This window comes from Lampetra fluviatilis, chromosome 13 (genome assembly GCF_964198595.1).
Source record: "Lampetra fluviatilis chromosome 13, kcLamFluv1.1, whole genome shotgun sequence".
Taxonomy (NCBI): domain Eukaryota; kingdom Metazoa; phylum Chordata; class Hyperoartia; order Petromyzontiformes; family Petromyzontidae; genus Lampetra; species Lampetra fluviatilis.
In genome coordinates, this window is record NC_136287.1 from 11,524,926 (window position 1) to 11,546,452 (window position 21,527).

The following is a 21,527-nucleotide window of genomic DNA, read 5'->3' on the forward strand; positions in this document are numbered from 1 at the left end:
ACTTGTTGCCGTCATGCGAAGCGCCAAACTACTGCGGACCTCAAGTGGCTTTTATTGATGTTGTTGTTGTTGTCGTTTGAAAAATCAAACATCCTCCGAAAATGAATCAAGTTGCCTTCGTGCGAATACTTTGAAATATTTGCCCATTATCTATTTATTTTAGGTAATCAATGACTTATTTTATTCAAATCGGTTCGATCACTCAACTAAAAATTAAATAAACACGAATATTGGTTGTAAAATAAAAATAAATCTCACCTTTGTCCTGTCCAGCGTGTGCCGCTGGACTGGAGGTGATGATGTGGTGGCACTTGGTAACGGCATGTGCATCATCAGCCAACTCACGATGGCTGTGGCTTTTAGAGGCGGGGGTTAGGGTGGGGGTTCCAGACTTAGGTCGGCAGGATGTCGGGGCAGCTGCCATTATTTTGAAAACCGGAGTAAAATTGTTGATTAACGGGACTCGAATGGATCACAATCATTGTGCCGGCTCTTATGTTCCCATGTAAACGCACGGCAGTATAGGCCCCCAGATGAATGCGATTCGTCGGATGTCAGTTCACGCCGTGACGTTCGCCTCGATCAGGGGTTCGCGGCAGCCAAAATAACAAGGGGCAATTCCCTTCGAATTCGGTAAGGAACTCAATATTTCTAGAGCCGCAAATGCACGTGAAATACATAACACACGTAACGGCACGACCCAGTCCAACCCCTGGTTTCTATCCACTGAGAGCTTGCTGAGTCTGTTGGTCTACCCACTGAGCCAAGTGCACACGCACCAAGAGCGTCAGACGACTTCCCCACACACGTTCCCTCTTGGGTGTCTGCTGCTGCTGCAGCAGCATAATCGCACACGAGCAGCCGTAGTCCCAGCTAGGATTTGTCACACAATGAGGGCAGAGGTAAAGATCTCGCCAATGTTCCTCCCCCCCACCCCTGTGAGTCAGAGCATTGGCAAGGAGGGGAGAGTTGTGGATCAGAACAGATATCATGTGAACTCAAAATATATTTGATTTTTATTTTACCAGTTAAGGGCCACTGAGCTATATAGCTCTTTTTTTGAAAAGCGACCTGGCCACAAATGATAGCTGAATGTATTGGCTTCTCATGTGGAAATGTATAGCTAAAATATTATAAACGCATGTTGCTAAATGTGGAGGGGAAAACCTGAGGACCCAGAGAGCACAGGAAGAACATGCAAACTGCAAATATACAGCAGCAGGCCTCAGGGTCGGGATCGAACCCACGACCTCCTGTATACCAGGAGAGACAGTTAACATCTCGCCACCGCTCAGTGTTTCTACCGCATTTCAGCGCATCTCGAGGCGCCCTGCGGAAGGGGACCCCACCCCTACCCCGTGGCAGCTGTCCCTGTGTGGCGCAAGCAGGCGTTCGGCTGCCAGGATGGGGGCGATCTTTTCCGAGTGGCTTCCCAAATCAAGTGTAACTGTGCGAAGTGAAAAAAAAAATTATTTAAAGCTTTCGTGACTGCAAGGATTCATCTTCTTGGTTCTTTTGGTAAAGCCACGTAGAAGGGAAAAAAATAAATAATTTTAATAGAACATAATAAAATAATTCTCACGACGTTTCGGCCACAACGCAAGCAGCCGTACTCAGGTGAAGAACAGGTCTGTCGGAAAGACAGCGTCTGAATGGGTGATGCTGTCTTCTCGACAGACCTGTTCTTCACCTGAGGACGGCTGCTTGCGTTGTGGCCGATACGTCGTGAGAATTAATTTATAAAGTTTTATTTTTATTATTTTATTATTTCCCTTCTACGTGACTTTATCGAAAGAACCAAGAAGATGTGCGAAGTGATTTAAGGCATTCTGCAGGGCGTCTTCCCTGCACCTGCGCGACGCGAGATGGCCCCGGGGGCACCCATCCACGCGCTCGTCACCTCGAGCCACGTTCAGGTCCGGGCTTTAAAGACACTCGCCTCGTTTCACGCCGCCCTACGACCGACCGACGGACTCTGTACCGTGAACAATAGAGATGGGGCCCCGCCGTTGGCATTTCGCGTCTTGAGACGCGACTGTGTTAACATCCACATTTGTATCGCGATTCATTTGTTGGGATGCAGAGGCTGGTGTTACCAAGTCAAGGCGAGACGATGCTCATCTTTGTTGGCGGCCCCGAGCCGAATGATGGCAATTCCACATTACTGTCGCCGGTGCCAGCCTGCTACCAATTTACAAGCACCCATTGATTTCTCACCGACAGTGGCACACTTTTATGTCGATACCTCAATGCGTAAAATTGAGATGTTTTACCCCGCACTAATCGGGCGCCGAATTGACATCGGACGGACGATTCGCCAACCCGTTGGGCGATACAGATGGGGTCGCAGCGGAGGAACGTGATCAGATTGAGAGACCTCGATCACGATCGCCGGCGATGCCGTGTGGTCCCCCCCACCCACCCCCCACCCCCCGCATGACTGATCGTACGCGTGGTGGTTGTGTGAACGCACGCACGCGCGCGCGTGGATTTTACAGCCCTTTGTTAATCCGCTGACGGATGACGACTTCTTCCCGCCGCGATGGTCAGAGCGCTCGGGAGTGAACGTTAGGGGAGGGGTGGGGGAGCATGGCGAGTGAAAGGCCGGGCCCCGTGAAAACTGATCGGGCCAAACATTCGCCCGGCCGATTGTTAGCCGTGGGCCGGGGGAATCCAACTCCACTGCGCCGTATTGTTCGGAGCGCAGTGCGCAAAGCACCGCAACCACCACCATCACCATCACCGCGCGCTCTCTCCGCATTCGCGACGCGATCGTGAACGCGGCGAGCGGTGGAAGACGGGGGCGTTCGACCGCGATGCTGATAAACGCGTGTTTATTGTTACGTTTTACCGTAGGGTCTGCTGTATCATTCACTCGAATAATAAGGCCAAGCTTCCAATGAAAATGCCCAAGGTGACCTCTTGTATAAAGCATCTTCATTGTAATGCTCCTGATCGTGGGGTTGTTTTTTTTTGTGCGCGCCTCCGTCCGCTGCGATGCATTCGAGTCGTCTACGCAGGTGCGTTTCGGCGCAAGAATAACGGACTCTTTAAGAACGTGGTTTAATTGCAGATAAAATTAATGTGCTGTATTTTTTTTACACGCTGAATAATTATGTGGTCTTTGTACGGCGACAGAATTAAGCGCAGTGGCGGCAAGGTGAGGTTACAATTTTTTCCCGTCCGATTTTGCCAAATTGGAGTCGTGTGGCTCCATCTGCTGGGATTGTTCCAAATCAAGCCGGGAGGTTCAATGCCTTTATTTATTTCTGCTTTGAGCTGGAGTCCACACACACACATGCCCGCAGGCTCATATAATTCACACGTGTAATGTTTCCGCCTCCCAATGCATGCCCGCGCCTGCGCAGAGCCCGGTATAGGCGCCTTCGTGTATGCCGCCACACGCACACACAAAGACACAGCTCCACCGTATAGCCTTCATAGGACATTGGGGCAAGTGCCGTGCGCGGCCCACGAGGAGCCGGGTGGCCAACACCACGCCCGACCGCCTTTGTTTCCCCATCGCTGAATTATATATTTTTTTAAACACCCAACGAACCAGGTACTCGTTAAAAAGGGGCAGGGGTCGATCGAAGGAAGAAGCTCAGGGCCGGGCTCGGATGTTTACGCGTCACTGATGTTGACCGTGTGCGGGTTCGTAGCGCAGTGCGCTAACCACTGCACCACCGCTGCCCACGCGCTGACAAAGACATGTACATGGCGCGCACACGCGTGGACTCTCCCGACAGACAGCACATGCAGCCTTGCGAGAGCAAGTGGCGCTCTGTTAGAGAGCACGCTACGAAGGATGCTTGGACACGCCACGCGAGCCGGTTGCTTTGGTCAGGGCCACGGCAGCCGGGCCGCCTTTGTCTCCCCCCCCCCCCACACTATTATTTTACTCACCGCACGAGAGATGCTCATTGTAAGGGATCGGTTTAATCATCGCGCAGAAACACACGCACGCACACGCTCACACAGCAACAACCTCCCCCCCACGGTATTCGAGAAGCCCACGTGTTTAAATGGCAGCCCCAACATGCCCGAACCTGCACGCGTGCGCGTGTCCCATATGTGCACGCGCATCGCATGACGCAGAGAGACAAAGACAAAGATCACCAACCCCCCCCACCCCCCCTCCGTATAGCCTTAGACTGTAGGGGCAAGTGTTGTTAGCGAGACACCTATGAAAGCCGGCACGGCACACGAGGGGGTGGGTGGCCAGCAGTACGCCCGAACGCCTTCGTCTCCCTAGCGGGCGATGTTTATACCGCACACCAGGTACTCATTTGAGGCAGAGTCGACCTAGAGGAGGCCCAGGACCGATTCAGATAATCGCCACCTGGTGTTGGTGGCCGTGAGCGGGAAACGAACTCGGGTCGCCAGGTTCGTAGCGCAGCGTAGCGCTAACCGCGACACCACCGCTCCCCACAGACGGACACACACACACACAGACACACAGACACATACGTGCACCGGGGAAAGCGGACAGACAGACGCAAAGACACGTACAGACAATATTCACGCACACCCGCACTCACAGACACACAGATTACACAGACGCCACGTATAGGCGGCAGAGTCGTGTCCAGGCTAATGGAGTATAGGTGCTGATAGCGAGCACTAATTCCAGGTACACACCGTGGCTATCCTTGGCTTAGGCTGATGCTGTGTGCGCAGTCTCACACGCAGGAGGACATCCTCTGTGATGCAGACAAGTGTATGTAGATGAACGGTAACAAAGGTGACGTACAGACCATCATACAAACAATCGGTACCGATAGGACCGATGTAGCTACTGGGGTGACCAATCATTCACGCACGACGATCCCTTCTAGCCTGCGGCAAACCGAGGGGTGGCTGGGCCAGAACCGCGCCCGACGGACTGCCTGTCTAGTGCCGATGTTTACACACCGCGCCGGGTACTCATTTAGAGCCGAGTCGACCTAGAGGAGGGCCAGGACCGGTTCAGACAATCGTCACTGCTGTTGACCGCGAGAAAAGGAATCGAACCAGGGTCGCCGGATTTGAAGCGCAGCGCGCGAAACGCCCTCACCACGTGCTCACCACGTGCTCACCACACGCCGACATACAAGACAAAGAGGATGACGACCGCTTGTGTCGCGATGGAAACGTCGTAGTTTTTTGTTGTTATTTTGTTATTTTCTTTGAACCTATCTACGCGACTTTACCGAAAGGCCCACAGAATACAAGACAAACATGTTGCCATGCACTACCGCTCCCCACATGCTCACAGAGACACATGCGCGCACACAGATATTCTCCCGATGGCACATGCAGCCTGCGGGAGCAAGTGGTGCCCTTAGCGAGCACGACACGCAAGACAAACCAGTTGATGTTACCACGGCGTTTGTGCCAGGCTAGGTGCACTTAGAGTCCAACGGAAGTGGAAAAGACTCTCGGCTGATAGGTCACGGGACAGACCAAGGTGCCATGGGTTGAAGGATTTAAAGGACTGGCAGATGCAACTTCTGTACGACCCACGGCGCCAACTTGCTGTTGTTTCATCGACCCGACGCAACGCTCATTGAGAGCGTCGCTCCTCTGCCCTCCATTCTCGTTGGAGGGCGACTGCTTGCAACTTGCCTTCGGCAAATCCAATCAGCTCCACATCTTCCTTTACCACATCAGCCCATCGATTCTGTAGTCGATCCCCAGCCACTGCTGCTTGAGCATGGCATGCGGGTTACATGGCCCAGCCAACGCAACCTCGCCTGCCCATCGATGGGAGTGTGTCCAGGATCTGTCAAGGATCTGCCAGCTCCTCAGAATCCAGCCTGGTTAAACCCAGGATAGCTCGTATGCAGGCCAGCCTTGATGTTTCAAAACCGACGCAGATGTTCCATTAGGCCACAGGACACAACAATCACACGTACGCACACTCGGCACTTATCGCTAGCTAGCGCTGATGCTGCGTGCCCAATCATGCCGTGCCGATGCTGCTGCTGCATGTTGCCTACTTGCATTGCGTTGCCAAGCAACAGTGCCGTGGGTGCCTAAGAACCCTGGGCCCTCTCTGGGCAAGGGGGGACTCAGTCGCCGAGGAGAGGGGGGGGGGCACGGGCAGAATTTATATTCCGTGGAAAAAGGAAAACAGATTTTCATTTAATAATGATGATGATGATGATGACGAGGGGCCTTCTTTCTTCGAAAGAATAAAGCACCACCACCTGCACACAGGAATTGATGACTAAAAGAGCAATCAAGGACAAAGGCTTCTTCATTATAAAATATAAATTAAGTTCCGCTGTCTTTGTGTGTGCGCGCGCGCGCACACGTCCGTGGCGATTTCAAGATTGTGAGATATTTTTTTGGATAAGAATTCCTTTTTACGCGCAGTGCTGGCTTACGTTTATGTCCATGGTATGTGTGTGTGGAGCGGTGGTGTGGTGCTGCGGTGGTGAGGTGGTGTGGTGCTGCGTGGCTGCGGTGGTTAGTGCACTGCCCCCACCAACCCGGATACCCGACGTCATTCGCCACTCACGGTCAACACCAGTGGCGGATATTCGAAACGGTACTGGGCTCCCCTCGGTTTACTCAGCCTTAAACGAGTACCCGCTGTGGTGCGTTAACAGCAGCATTGGGGAGACGTAATGCGATTGGTCGTGGTGTTGGTCCGGGACCCCCCCCCCCCCCTTCGTGTGCCGTGCCCGGCGTTGAATCGATGCCGTTCGCTAACCGCACTTGCCCTCACCATCGGCGAAGGCTACACGGGGGATCTTTGTTTCGTCACGCGTTTGCGCCCACGCCGCGACTGCGAGCGCGTGCGCTTAATGCGAGCGATGTTCAAGTGGTGCTTTGATCGCGCGGACGCAATACCGCGTATTGTTTTATTTTTAAAAAGTCGCATTCATGCGACGTCCAAATTTAGAATATTGTCAAAATGCCACCCAACCTTAAGATGTAACATCTCACACAGGAGATAAATGAGTGGATGCATAATTGGGAATTAATGTAGGTCACTTCCAAGTAACGGAACAAAAGGAATAGGTTACGAAGCTGCAAAAAAAAAAGCCGATATTGTGTGGAAGAAGCAGATCAAGAGTATGCGTAATGAGACATTTATTCTTGGGCAGGGAATGCAGGGTTAACGGTAGGTTGTAGAAAGAAACCGGGGGTGGTTGGGATTGGAGGAATTGAAAAGGGGGTGGGGATTGAGCAGTGTAGGAGGATGAAGGGATTTTAGACATTAAGGCCAACACATGAGAAGGAAAACGCACTGCGCATCTTGGTGTGGGTTGGCAGCTGGAGTGGAGAGACTGAGAGTTGAGCTACGGAGATGGTGGCCATAAAATGGTGGTTGGACGCGGTGGTGGTAGTCGTCGTGGTTCTGAGAGGGGAGGAAATAGACCAATTTTAAAACTGAACGCAAAAGCTGCCTTTTGGAATTAATGTTTCAATGGTATTAATAATAGACAGCTTTACACACCGACATAAACCAAAACGTTTGGCAGTTTGTTTATTTGTTACATATGGTAATATCGCTAAACTGTTTCACGATAATACAACGTCGCCTTTTCCTCGTTTTGTAAACATGGCAAAATCGTAGCCAATTTGAGCCATTTATATGCGGACCTAAGATACGCACCATATCTTAAAATATAATCAAAACATTACATATATAACATCTGTGTTATTAATCATTTGAATGTTTAATATCATGATACTTTATAAATCAATCAATAAGCAATTGATACTGCAATCGGGAGAACTTGGAGGATAGTAACGTGATTTTTTACGATTAATTTGAGCTTTGCTTAATAAAAAAAACACTTTTTTTTTACCAAAACATTATGCATATAAAAAATATGCCTAAAATTGTCATTGTTCATTAATATTTATTCGCATAATTGCTGGTGCAATAATATAATTACTCACGATATTTTTCATGCAATATTATACTGTATAACATTGAAAAATAAAACATCGAGTTTGTTTTAATTTATTTTAGCTTTAGGCTTTATCCTTAAAAGATAAATTTTTAGCTAAAATAGCAAATTAATTTTGAAGGTCCCCCACCCCACCTCCCATCGATTTCACCATCGAAAAAAGCTTCTAAATTGTCGTTTTATTTACACGATTAACGGCCGCTAGAAACACCACACCAATAAAGGAAAATACCCGTGATTAAACACAAAAATGGTGTGTTTTTCTTCTCGCTCATGCCTCGCGTAACGTTGCAACACAAAGGGTAACACGCTCGGCAATTTCTCGTGGCTTTTGAAAAGACGAATAAGATCAATGCCTCGCCGCAAGAGTAATTGGACGGTACAATTAACGCTCGCGAGAAAAATAGGATGGTTCCCGTCGAGCTAAACGGCTTCGATATTGACACGTGACCTTGAAAGCAAGCAAAGTAAACCCAGTTGATTGTCGAGAACCTCCAGTCATAAAAATGCGACAATTTAATCCTCTCGTCTGCATGCCCCCAACACTATTTTACATATTATCATAATTTTACTTGTGCGATCCAAGGCATCGGCATCTGGGTATGTGCAAAAGGTTGGAATACTTGTCAGTGGGAAAATATAGATATGGGTGCTTCGCGTACAGCATAACAAAACTACACCACATCCGAATGCTTCCATACATTCACGCGTGTCAAGCGTTTTTTTTTTTATTTCCCATAGCTCTTTCCTGTGCAGAATATTCTAAACATTGAGAGACGGCTATTCAAAATTCCAATGAAGCCGAAAGCTCGCTAAAATGGTGTAGAAGATGCATGCGTATAAAACAGCACAACCTACACACACACACGGCAAGCAACTTTGCAACCACACTCATTCATTTAGCAAGCACGCTAAATTGCATCGCTATCGTGCGCCAGATCTGTCGAATGCAAATATTGGAGATGCTTTCGTTTCTGCTGGGGACGACATTTGGCTCCTCCCCCCTCCTCTTGTTGTAGACGTTCCTGTGAATTCCATGGACTTGTGCCGCCCCCTACTGACATAAGCCTCATTCCGCACGGCATCAAAATACACCGAAGCAGAGCCAACCCCCCCCGCCCCCCCCCCCGGTGTAATAATATTTAATTTGTTTAGATGGGCGGGCCCGTTCTGGGGTTGTCCTTGGGTACAGGACTGGATAGCCGTGGGGATTAATGAGATCGTAGCGAGACGGGGAGGTGGTCGCAACGGCAGAAGCAGGAGGGTCGACGCGCATCGCACGAGATGGCGAAAAATTGTAAGACCGCGAGCTGGCACCACACCTTTTATCTGTTGCCAGATAAAGGGGTAATGAAAATAATTATCATATTTTGCTACTGGCAAAGGAGGTTCCAATGGTGGCACAAAACCGTCTGGCAGTGGGGGTCCGCTACCCACTGACAAAGAGGACAAGTTAAATTCCCAGCCAGAGTCAACTCCATATAGCTTCACCACCATGACCACCACCACCACCACAATTAACACTATTTCACAATCCTCATCACCACTTCAACCATCAGCACTGTAATCATCAGCAGCAACATTAACACCATCTTCATCAGCTACCACCATTATTATAATTATCAGCATTATCATCAGCGGCACTCTCACCACGATCATCCGTCTAAGGTTGCTCTAACAAGCTCCACATTGTAATCACCATTTGTTGGGATATCCTACAGCGGGGATGCTGGTTGTTCTCAATGTGTCGTTGGAAACTTGCCATAGGAACATGGAATTTACAAGATGTGATCAGGTCTAGCAAGAGACATGAGCACTGGCAAACTCACTCGCGATTGAAACACCAAATGGACCTTTTTGAATTTGGACTTAACATTGACATGAAATAAAAAAAAAGTTGCAGAGGGCCAAGTACATTTTTTTTGCTGACGTTTATTTTATGTGTCGTTGGATAAACGGTGGCATAACAAAAAACTCGGATTAAAGAGTTTACGGCGGCATAATACGAAGTAAAAGCGAGCATTGTACAAAACAATTACACTCGAGGGTGTTTGATAGCATTCACAGAAATCGGTGTTCACAATCCTGGCAAAATTCAAAGCAAGTTAAAGTTTGTTTGAAACAATACCATCTTAAACAAAAATGTGATTTTAAAAATGTCATCGGTAAACACATCATTCCAATAAGAAACACAGTTTTTCGCACGTTAACGTTACATCCAGTCAACGAATATATCTCCATTGTCTGGCAACAAAAAAAAAAGTGTGAGAGCCGAGATAAAATATCGAAAACAATGATAACACTCGCATATATGAAGAAGGTAAGCAAGCACAACACCAGGGGCTAATTCCACAGCGCTACAATGCCCACTTCCCAACGACGAGAACCTAGGGACAGAGGCACAGCGAGGTGAGCCAACGCGCCTGAAAGTAACTCAACTCTCACCCATCCGTCAGAAACGGAGCGATGAGATAAGCTCCCTTTCCAGGCTCTACGACGTGGATGCATTACATCGACAGATGAGTGAGAGATTGCCACGGCTTAGGGAGGAGGCCTTCATCTAGCAGCGGATTGTAGTGGCTGATCTGATGGTGATATTATTGTTTATAGTAGCCCTGTGGCTTCATATTGACTGGAGAGAATGGCGCGCTGTGTTTTACAAATGAACAAAGCTGAATGGAGTCATTGTTTCACCGGGGACTCTGTACGTAGCAGGGCATGCCCGTCGCTCTTAGCAGCCCAAACAGGCGCGGTGGTGTTGGCGCACAAAGCCGTGCTGACGATGCCCAATGTACATGGGGACTCGGTTCAGCACTGGCTGTGAAAGATCCCAGTGAGAATCTGGCTACTGTGCATCGACACCAACGAGATGGGACATCAGGGATGTTTTTTTCCCAGTCTCCCCCGCCGTGAAGTTTTCATGGTGAAAATAAAAAACGCGGTTTCAAAATGTTATAAACACAGTTTTAGTGTGCAACAATATACCGCGGGTCCCCAAACTACCCACAGTAAGTATACAATGGCTGTAATATAAAACATAACATATCTTATTTAGGCATACAAAATATCGGTTACTAATACCGTACAACCAACATGCATAGTAACGTTACATGCAGACAGAACAAAAATAAATCACACAGGTAGCGCAAACCCAACCTGATCTAAACAGCAGCCGCTCGCAACACCTCCAGCCCTCGCGACTCATCACGATGTTCGCGCGTCTTTCCGAGGTTTAACAAATTTACTCTCCATAAAAAAACCAACCCACACAGATGAACTCAAACCACGCTGCACGCGCCCTATGCTTGTTAAACGCGGCCCCACGTGACGCGAAAAAAAATGGCGCCCTCTGCATTATTCCGAGACGATCCGTACGATCGGAGATCTCAGCGCGTGCGTCGGCACCGGCTCAAAGCGACGAAGACGGCGTTCGTTGCTTGCCCGGGCGGGTAAAAATCTCTAAACAATGATCGGGCGCGCGCAACGTGGAACGGGACTAATTTAAAATTGTGTGTGTGGGGGGGGGGGTAGATTTTGTTAACGCCGGAAGAAAAAAAAACACGAAGCGTGGAGTGGTCGCTCCGCGCGGATTGGCGTTTGACGAAACCCCGGCGTAGATCGGCGAAATTATCTCAGGGCTACGGTTTGCAGCGATTAAACTTGCCCGAATGGTGCCGTGCCTTGCGCGTTTCATATCGTCTCTACAGGTGGCTACGCGTATCCGTGATACTCCCAATATGACTTTATTGCCGATTATTGTGAAGTTAGAAATCGGGCGGTGGGGGAGCGGATGCAGTTGGGCTTCACCATCATCGCACGACGTTGACGGTGGGGGTTTATTCAGCCGGGGGAGGGGGGCAAGGGGGATTGTCGTTTGCTGCGTCTAGTTTAGTGTATTAAGTGCGCCAAGAATGACGATTAATAAAACAAAACCCGCAACAGACACCAATATAGTCTTTAGGTTGGGAATTGGGAACTTGGCGACTGTCCGATGGAATGGGTAAGCCTTTGGGATGCCCATGGGGCTTTATGTAACATTGTCCAACAAAATGGGAAAAAAACACAGAAACAACTTCGACGTGAAGTTATTGGCAAAAAAATGGTAATATTAACTATGACCATCATCGAGCATTCACAAACATGGAAAATAAATGGATTTGACAAAAACAATTTTAGGGTGATATTTCTGAACAAGGTCATGCTTAAAAAATAACGTGAAGCAGACGTATCACGGTCAGATATTATCTCTCTGCTACAGACCATCCGATTTGTCGAGAAAGCACGTGGCCACGTACGTGGTCATGCGACTGGCTGCTCGTCCCTCCGAACCATACACCCCTTGCACGGCTCTTGACTGGTGACACGCATCCGTTTCACCACGTACAAACAAGTCACAATTCGGCTAGAATTTTCAGATTCAATGCAACATGTAATCCGGCCCCCAAGTCTGTGTGAAGCCCTTCCCGCTTACACCTCAGCATGATCTCTTACCCACGACAACATTTCTCTCGAAATTTGCCAGAACACTGCTCGGCACACTGGGGTGTGTACAAGGGACACCCTATCCCTGATGACGCAATACGTATTTTTATTCCCATTGTACCATACGTCAGGGATCCTACGATACCACAGGTACGACGAGATGTATTAGGCATGCTCAAATAAATCCCTTGAAGAGAATTCCTGGCTGAAATTAAGCACCCATCTTTACTGTTTGTACCGACGGATAAACACACACCGAATGCTCTCTGCCAATAAACTGCGTGCCAAGCCTGACAAGATATACACGGAGGGCAGAGGTGTGGACTCGAGTCATGTGACTTGGACTCGAGTCAGACTCGAGTCATGAATTTGATGACTTGCGACTCGACTTGGACTTGCATAACAATGACTTTGTCCCACCTATGAGATGTGGACTCGAGTCATGTGACTTGGACTCGAGTCAGACTCGAGTCATGAATTTGATGACTTGCGACTCGACTTGGACTTGCATAACAATGACTTTGTCCCACCTCTGACGGAGGGGCCCCTAACAGAGTTACGATATTGTAACAATGTATTCGACGTGAAATGGAATCAAATGACGAACGTTATGAAGCCTTCACCCCCAATGAACACGCGTCGTTGGCACGCAATAAAACACCTCAAAAACACATTTGCAGCAGGCGAGTTGGAGAATTGGTCATTGAACATAAAAAACACAGGAATCAAGAGATTCCGAACTGGCAATTAAAATGCAATATTTTGAAGGTTAAAGATGATCTAAACCAATCGAACGCGGTGTGCTGCAATACAAAATCTGTGGGCGGAGTGAAAGCTCGCGTGGCAGATGGATGCGTGTGATTAGATTCAACAGTTCGCTGGGTTCCACCAAAAAGGTTTGTGAATCAGCCCTCAATAACTCATTTTTATGGAGTCTTGATACCAACATTTCCTGAGTTTTCATCACGATAAAAAAGGCACTTGAAACATACTATTACTCTATTGTAAAAAATCCAAAATCTATTAAGCAATGTCAGAAAGGCAACTTCAATGCAACAATTAAAAAGTGTATCAAAACCTTGTTGTTGTGGTCATACACAAATAGGTCACTTTGTACCACAGGCAAACGGCCCCTTTTCAGAGGAGGCATAGAACGCGGGTCCCCTCACCAACGTTAACTCGGTGCAGATTTAATTTCACTTAAAAAGCCTGTCCCGAAAAAGGTACGGCCCATTGTTAACATAATTGTTACTTAGACAGCGGCAGCAGCAGCAGCATGAACTACAACACGTTCACGATTACAAAAAGGTAAAGTTGTATTACTGCTAAGCTTCAGCGATAAAGTGGCACAGCTGGAGATGTTGGCAAACACATGCGGGCGTATACAGGTGAGACGCGCGGGCACCACGATAAAATCACCACGCGACTATGTGTCTGCAGTTGTATGGAGCCAGCCTAACCTGCCGTCTAATTATAATTATACAAATTTCACGGATGACACATTTTTGGACACCCTGTATATAATGCAGCGTTCGTGAAATCGAAAGATGGTGCCGAAAGTCTTTTACCCAGTGTTTCTACACCATTGACAATAATGCGGTCACCAAAATACATTTTTGGGGCCAGCCACACACTTAATTTACACTGACCTGTGTGAAAACAGAAGCACAAATAAGCAAAACATGTTCTAACTTTTTCTGAAAGAAAATCAAATAATCTGTTGATTCAGTTACTGGCCTTTTAAATGCACTAATTTACCTTCACATTTGTTGAACTCAATAAACGTTGGGACGCCCGACTGTAGCCGCATTCCACTGTTCTTGGCACAATTGCCCAAAGAGCACATCTTCAACCGCTGCTGCTCAGAGGCGTTGTGAAACCGTGTGGGGCCCCTTTTTGTAAAAAAAAAGTAAAATGCAGTCGTGACAATTACCGGCTCCGGATACACGAGACAAAGTCCATCTCAGGTTTGTTTTTCTTCCTGTATCAGGTCGATGACGCACGTGCACGTGGATTCAGTATGGAAACAAGAAACAAAAAATAAAAACCCCGCTCGCAGTGGCTTCATCGTCAGCACAGGTGGACCCACTGACAAGAGAGGCACACACAAGGCGATGGCTCCATCATCGGCGCTGTCTCCACCGCGAAGCTTTGCAGGAAAACTGGTGAGGTGTGGGTGCCAAAACAATGGTGCAGCATCACCACCACACATTGCAACCGTGTTCCAATTATCAATTAGTCCACGTGAGTCCATCATCACCTGAGACTGGAAACTCCCAAAGTGGGCACTTCATTGCCTCCTTGTTTGCCATCTCTTTAACCTGGAATCACAAACCGCCACTGGAATGCAGCATCAGCGCGTGTATAATGAACTAAACGTAGATTACACAAAAGGTTTAGAAGATAATCCGTTTATTGCTGCTTCATCTTTATTTCAGGAGGGTGGTAAAAAAAGAACCTGTTGGGTAGCGTCAACAAGTGAAAGGTGTTTGTGCGGAAAGTGATGTTAACCTAAACTCAAGACAGCTGCGATGGATGTTACGCAATTATCATTATTAATATATCGTAGTTTAATAGCTGATGCTTTTTTAAAACAAAAGGCTGAGTAATAAGGGAACAAAAGCACTAAGTAAAAATTGCGTTCACGCTTTTAAAATGCATTATTTCAGAATAGCAATGTTTAAAATATGATAACCCTGTTAAAAAATACCTGCAGCGGATTCGTTTTATGGGAACGCGCTTCTTTGAAAATATATTTATTCAGAGGTTTTGTCCGCCTTGTTTAAGGCTCGCCCCGAGTACGGAATGGCTTGTGCATGAATGTGGGCAGTGCAAATGCCGTATTCGGGAAGAGAATACAAAAAATAAAATTTAGACCAGAAAACAAAATCTGCAATGCACCCTGTAAATTGTTTCATCATAGCAATAAAATAAAACCAAAAAATATTTTCCTGTCATGTTAAAGTTCTGTAGCATTTTTTTCAAAACGACTTTTGTTGAGTTGGTCACCGAATTATAGTTTTGGACAGAAAGACACGATGCTAATTGTTGGGACAGGTTGATTGCAGCATGTGCCTAAAACCTTGACTTAAAGCTTTCGTGACTGCAGGAATTCATATTCTTGAGTCTTTCGGTAAAGACCCAACATTATCCATCTACGTGACTTTACCGAAAGACCCAAGAACATGTCCCTAAAAACTGACGTTTAACGGTGCAACTATTCAGCAATACTGCTGCACGTGATCATTGTTTTGTCGTTCGGTATTACAGGGACTGCAATGAGCGCCTCATTAAAGGTGAATTTGGCTCTGCGAACATTCAACTTGTTCAACATCAAGGCGAAAACGGTTTGACTGTTGCACAGGCGAACATCGCTGTTATTGGCTGGATGAAGTCACGTGGCATTGATAGAGTCGTCAAGGGCAACATGTCAGCGCGTACAAAAATTGGTGGCAAACGACACAAACGTTTATGAATACAAAACTAGTGTCATTAAGCTTGCATAAAGTAATATTTGAATTCTCTCCCCATTAGGACAAAAATTAGGAAACATTTTCCTCTTAGAAAATATTTTCTTCTCAGAAAATGTTTTCTCTTGCATTAGATATTTAGGCTGGGTTTTCTAGGCAAGAAGGGCTGGGTGGGACTGGCCTCGCATGAACTGTGTTATTGTCAAAAATGTATGTGGTGTTGGCTAGAATAGGTCAATAAGGTAAAATATAGTATGAAAAATGGAAGTACAAAAGTGTAAATTGGTTAAAATAGGCTGATGCGTGACATTTGGAGACGCGATTGTTAATTGCATAAACGTTGCATCATTTAACTTCAGCTCAAGGTTGAAGAGCGTAAAACAATGGATAAATGTTTATTAAACAATTCATGGCACCCTGGTTTATAGACTCTAATCAGCCACTCAAAACTACAAACTTATACTTGTTGTGCACTATGTCTTATTTTCCAAATCCGTTATTAAAAAAGTTTCAAATGTTACTTGTCAAGCAGAAAACATTGCAAGACATGTTCACATGTGTCAGTGGGAAGGAAATTGATTATGATGTTGATGATGATGAAAACAATAAAAAAAAAACACAATCTTAATTCACTAAACCTACCTCTTCTTTGAAAACATTTTGCCGGAAAGCAAAACTGCCTCGATTCGTGTAACTTTTCAACACTGCAGGGTACTGGATAATGCTGCAAAATTGTTAAATCTGATCCCGGCTGGCGCAATACACAATGACGTGTTGACGCCAATTGACGAATACGAGTGTTGGTGAGTCTATGAACATTCGTTTGACGTTGGAGTGTTTTGGGATGCTGGAAGGCACATGGGCAAGGGTCTGTGGGTGAGCGTTGCGTGAGAGTCTTGGCATATATGGTGGCCACGGTGGTGGTGGCGGTGGTGGCGGTGGTGGTGGCGATAGTGGTGGCAGTGGTGGCGGTGGTGGTGGTGGCTGTGCTCATCTTATGCTTGCTCCCCATCTCCGCCAAGCTTCTGGTGAACGGAACCCAGTTCCTCTTCCTCCTCCCCCTCCCCAGGGACCTTGGCAAACATCGCACATACAAGCACATCGGCACGTGTGTTTACGTCCAAGAAAATAGACAACGACAGAGATCCCCCGCGTAGCCTTTAACAGACTTTTGGGACAAGTGCTGTTAGCGAGCACCTATGAAGGCCGGCACGGTACACGAGGGGGTGGCTGACCAGCACCACGCCCGACCGCCTTTGTCTCCCCAGTGATGATGTTTACACATCACTGCAACCAGGTACTCATTTGAGGCTGAGCCGACCTAAGGAAGGCCCATGACCGGTTCAGATAATCCTTACTGGGTAGTTGCCACCGTTGCTGTGCGTGGTTAGGAACCGGGCATGGGTCACATGGAGGGGATCGCATGGCGGTGCGAACAACACGCACGTGGCATCGTGGGGCACGGCAAACACGGTGGCGCACGCGTGCGTGTCTGCGCGCGTGTGCGAGCGCGTGCGTGTGTGCGTTTGTGCATGTGTGAGCGCGTGTGTGCGCGTGTGTGCACGTGTGTGCGTGTGCACGCGTGTGTGCGTTTGTGCACGTGTGAGCACGTGTGTGCATTTGTGCGTGTGTGCGCGTGTGCGCCGCGCGCCTTGTACCTCCCAGTAGATGTTGTCCTCATAGCAGTTCTTATCGGGGGGCTGCCCCCAGAAGGGCAGCTTGAGGATGAATCCTGCGACAGACGGGAAAGGAGGTGGGGGGGGGGGGAAGGGGAAACGCGTTGCAGTCACAAACGTGTCATCCACCGCCATTGAAATGCGACGTTGCAACGCGCGGGGGGCTTCTGGGGTTCCGTCTTCCTCCGTCTCTCTCTCTCGGCGAGAAGTGTCACACTGAGTGACGTTCAACGGCGACGCAAACATTTACCGTAGGTGCAAATTAAAAAGGGAAGAATACGATGAACCCCTCCCCCCCCCCCCCCCAATGCCCAATGGTGTTGAATCATTGTGTAAATTTAGCACAAGATTTCGCGCAGACGCTCGCGTCATTCTCGCACTGGCGTTCAGCTCATTTGTTTGGCCACGTCGAGTTATATTGGGCCCGGAGGCGCCTCGGTTAGAGCGCACGCATCACACCGCTGCAAGAGATGATGGCCGTCGGGTGACGATGGCTACGACGTGGCAGCCGAGGCGATGGAACGTGTCCCGGAGCGCGTCCTCCGTGGTGATGGAGCGATGGAAATCGGCTCGCAAGCAACTGCCGGGCGGGATGTTGCTTCACAGGACTGTGCGAGATGGCGATGGCTTGGGGAGGCAGCGTGATGGTTTTGGCCGATGATGACGATGATGGTTATCATGACGTGTGGGTGAGCAGGTGGATGAGTGGTAAACGGCAGTGTAGCGGTTATTGAGCTGCGCTACGAACCCGGAGACCCGAGTTTGATTCCCACTACCTGGAACTGTCCTGGGACTCTCATAGGTCGACTCAGCCTCAAATGAGTACCTGGTGCGGTGTTTAAACATCGCCACGAGAGAGACAAAGGCGGTCAGGCGTGGTGTTGGCCATCCTCCCCCTCGTGTGCCGTTCCGGCCTTCATAGGTGCTCGTTAACAGCACTTGCCCCAACAGTCTCTTAAGGCTATACGGGGAATCTTTGTCTCTTCGAGTGGTAAGCACAGGGCCAGATTAACGGATATTAAAATAGTTCCGTTCGTGTCAACACCTGAACTGACTTTACAATTCATGTATGACATTGAAAAGGCCAGAACCCAAAAAGCCAAGGTCAATCGCAACGTAGCGTTTGGCATCATCGGACATGGCTGGCGGTAAAACAGTGAATGGAAGGAAGTGAATACGCAAAGAGGGGGGCCCCTCAAAGCTATAACAACCCGGCCCCCCCCCCCCCCCCATCCAACAAAATCTGGCCCAGGATATGAATTACGAATTCACAGCAAATCTCACCAACGACGATGGTGCCTCCTCCGATGTCGACGACGAGAACGATTTATCGCGGGCGAGCGGGTGAGCGAGTGGATGCCGATGCACGTGTGGGATCTCACCGGTAATGAGGCCGCCTCCGATGGCCATGCCGAGCGTGACGAGGATCTGCAGCGCCTGGAAGCCGCCCTGCAGCAGCGGCGTGCGCCCCTGCCCGGGTTCAATGTCTTTGTAGACCTGCGCGATCCGCTTGAACTCCACGCTGTTCACGTCGCTCGGCACCAGGTCGGGGAAGGTCCGGTACAGGCTGCGGCGGGCGAGAGGACGGGGTGACTGTAAACGGCGCAGCCCTGCGATTGCACTTTGCTCGCACCGCTGGCACCCGCGTCGACTGGAGGGAGATGTAGAGAATCTCCCACCCCCTCCCCCCACCCCCACACAAGTCGTCCTCCACCCTCGCACCCAGAGGGGGGAATTTGGCCTACTCTTCCACGCCAGGAAGATATCTTGGAAGAGGTGGGAGGGTTTTCATTTGCTTGGTGTGTGTGCGTGTGTGTTGGGCTTCTGTCACGCTGTACGTAGCCGGCCGATTATATATGATTTGGTGCTCATAAATAAATGAACATACAGCGTTGTTGGCATGAATGACGTTATGTATATATGAAACGAAAGTGTCATCATTATTATGATTATCATCCAAACTTTAACCCCCGCCGCACGCAACCTGCGATCCGCCAACCGCTCTCGGCTACGGAGCCGAGAGCGCCGTCACCACCGCACCACGGCGTACATCGTTGACGCCGCCACCATCCACCACCGCCTCCGCCCCCCCCCCCCTCCACCGCGTCGTTTTGCCGTACCTGAATCCGTACACCTCCTCGGAGGCGCACGCAGCCACCACGGCACCGGCGATGCCCGCGAGGATGCCCGGGAGGCCGTGCAGATTGTGAACGCCGCAGGTGTCCTGGATTTTCAGCTTGGAGGCCAGGACGGGCTGCGAAGTGGTCAAGGGGTCGTCGGGACATCGCAGGCAAAGGATTGGCGGATCACCGGCTTTGCCTCGGACGACGGGGATGGTTCAGTTTCATTTGTACGTGTTTGGGTGGTTTGTTCACCTTTCTTGTATTTTCCACTCCTATCGTCCAGAAGTTATATTTTGGCATACTCTTCTACGCACGCTGGCCAAACGTCCTCGAAGAAGTGGGAGCAACGTCCACACTTTACCCCGCCACTGCACGTGACCTGCCGATTGAGTAACTTCACTGTATATATTTATACTGCTTTGGTGGATGGAGGTGGAGGGATTGAGAAACGTGTCCACACCTTTGCAGGTCCAACACGCTAGCCATGACAACATGGTAGTAAAACCCGAGTACAGTATAACAATAGTAATTTATAAAATATATAATTGGGCAGTGGGGAAGTGCTCCCCACTCCCCTGATGATGGCCCTGAGCTCGTGATGGGAATTCCACATTCCTTTGCCAGTCACAAATTGGTGCTCATTTTATTGAATATGGAGGGATGATTGACTGAGTTGAAGCTTGGCCAGGATATGCACGTGTGTGGGTGCATATGTGCGTACAAACGTGTTCACAATGATGATTGTATGGGGTTTGAGCCCCTACTTTAATGTAACATTTCATATTTGTACAGGGGTTTGAGATGCAATCGTATGAATGATGCAATATAAAATGAAATCAAAGGGTTGACACAGTCAGGAATCCAGATCTTAAATCTCTGTTCTGTTAGCGCACACCATCTGGGTCTCTACCAAGAACCTCTGACCCCACGGGACCACAAAGTGCACCTAGCCTGGCACGCGCTCAGCGGTGACATTAGCACCGCTTCGCTTCGTGACAAATGGCAGGTAGTGTTGCTGTGTGTTTCAACGCCGCATTCTCGTTTGAAGCATTTGATAACGGATGTTCGAATTCTTTCACACCGTACCTAGCCAACCGTGCCTTATCAAGCTTTTAACTTTGATAAAGCTAATAAGGCAAATTCGTTAATTTGTTTTTATTACATTTTAACACGAAGCCTTTCAGCTGTGAGCGATTCTCAATAAACAGCGCTGCAACCTCCCAGCCACAAGATGTTTTTTTTTGTTGTCTGATGACCTCCAAAGCTCAAATAATTTCAAGGGGACCACCAGATCAATATATTTCATTGTCAATTTCTGTATAGCGCCCTTCAAAAAAAAAATCTAAGAGGCCACAGTATAACACTGCTTTCCTCCTCCGACAAAAAAAACGAAAAATCTTTATCAGGTCCAAAGCCCGAGCATCTGCCCGCATAAACACACGGCGGCTGAGAGCGACCGCTTGGATAAAAATGCGGCAAAACAAATCTCGTCGCCGACTTGCTCCATTATTGCTGATGGAGGAACTGGGATAGTTTCATGAAGAAGAAAAACAAATTGGACCCATTGAGACGCCAGACGAGCACGTGAACCCGAGGCCCAGAGTGCATAATCAGGCGGAGCGGGGCATTACCGCGAGCAGTCAACAAAAAAATACAAACTGGAAATCGCTCCGTACGCACGCGGTCCGTTCTGGGTTGATGTGTAGCGGCAGCGGGTGGCAGTTAATGACAACTTGCAATGGGAATGTAGAATTTCCGGCGAGAGTTCAACGGCGCAAGCAGAGCGATGCGCGCCGTCACACTCGCGTGAGAGCACGAAGAAGACCTGAACCTCCCACTCATCGTACGGCAGAAGCTGGATACAAG

The 21,527-nt window shown here is 48.6% G+C and overlaps 1 protein-coding gene across 1 annotated transcript in view; it reads right to left on the reverse strand.

Annotated features, from left to right (window-relative positions):
- Nucleotides 1-11,150: 11,150 nt before the first annotated feature.
- The window catches only part of LOC144935546 (ammonium transporter Rh type B-like), a 31,811-nt gene continuing 21,434 nt past the window's right edge, over nucleotides 11,151-21,527 (reverse strand). Inside the window, exons 7-10 of the mRNA XM_078862305.1 lie at nucleotides 19,659-19,792; nucleotides 18,921-19,105; nucleotides 17,521-17,594; nucleotides 11,151-16,935 (exon numbers count right to left, since the gene is read on the reverse strand). Of these exons, the coding sequence (XP_078718431.1) occupies nucleotides 16,858-16,935; nucleotides 17,521-17,594; nucleotides 18,921-19,105; nucleotides 19,659-19,792 (471 nt within the window). The 3' untranslated portion in view covers nucleotides 11,151-16,857. The remainder of the gene's footprint in view (nucleotides 16,936-17,520; nucleotides 17,595-18,920; nucleotides 19,106-19,658; nucleotides 19,793-21,527) is intronic.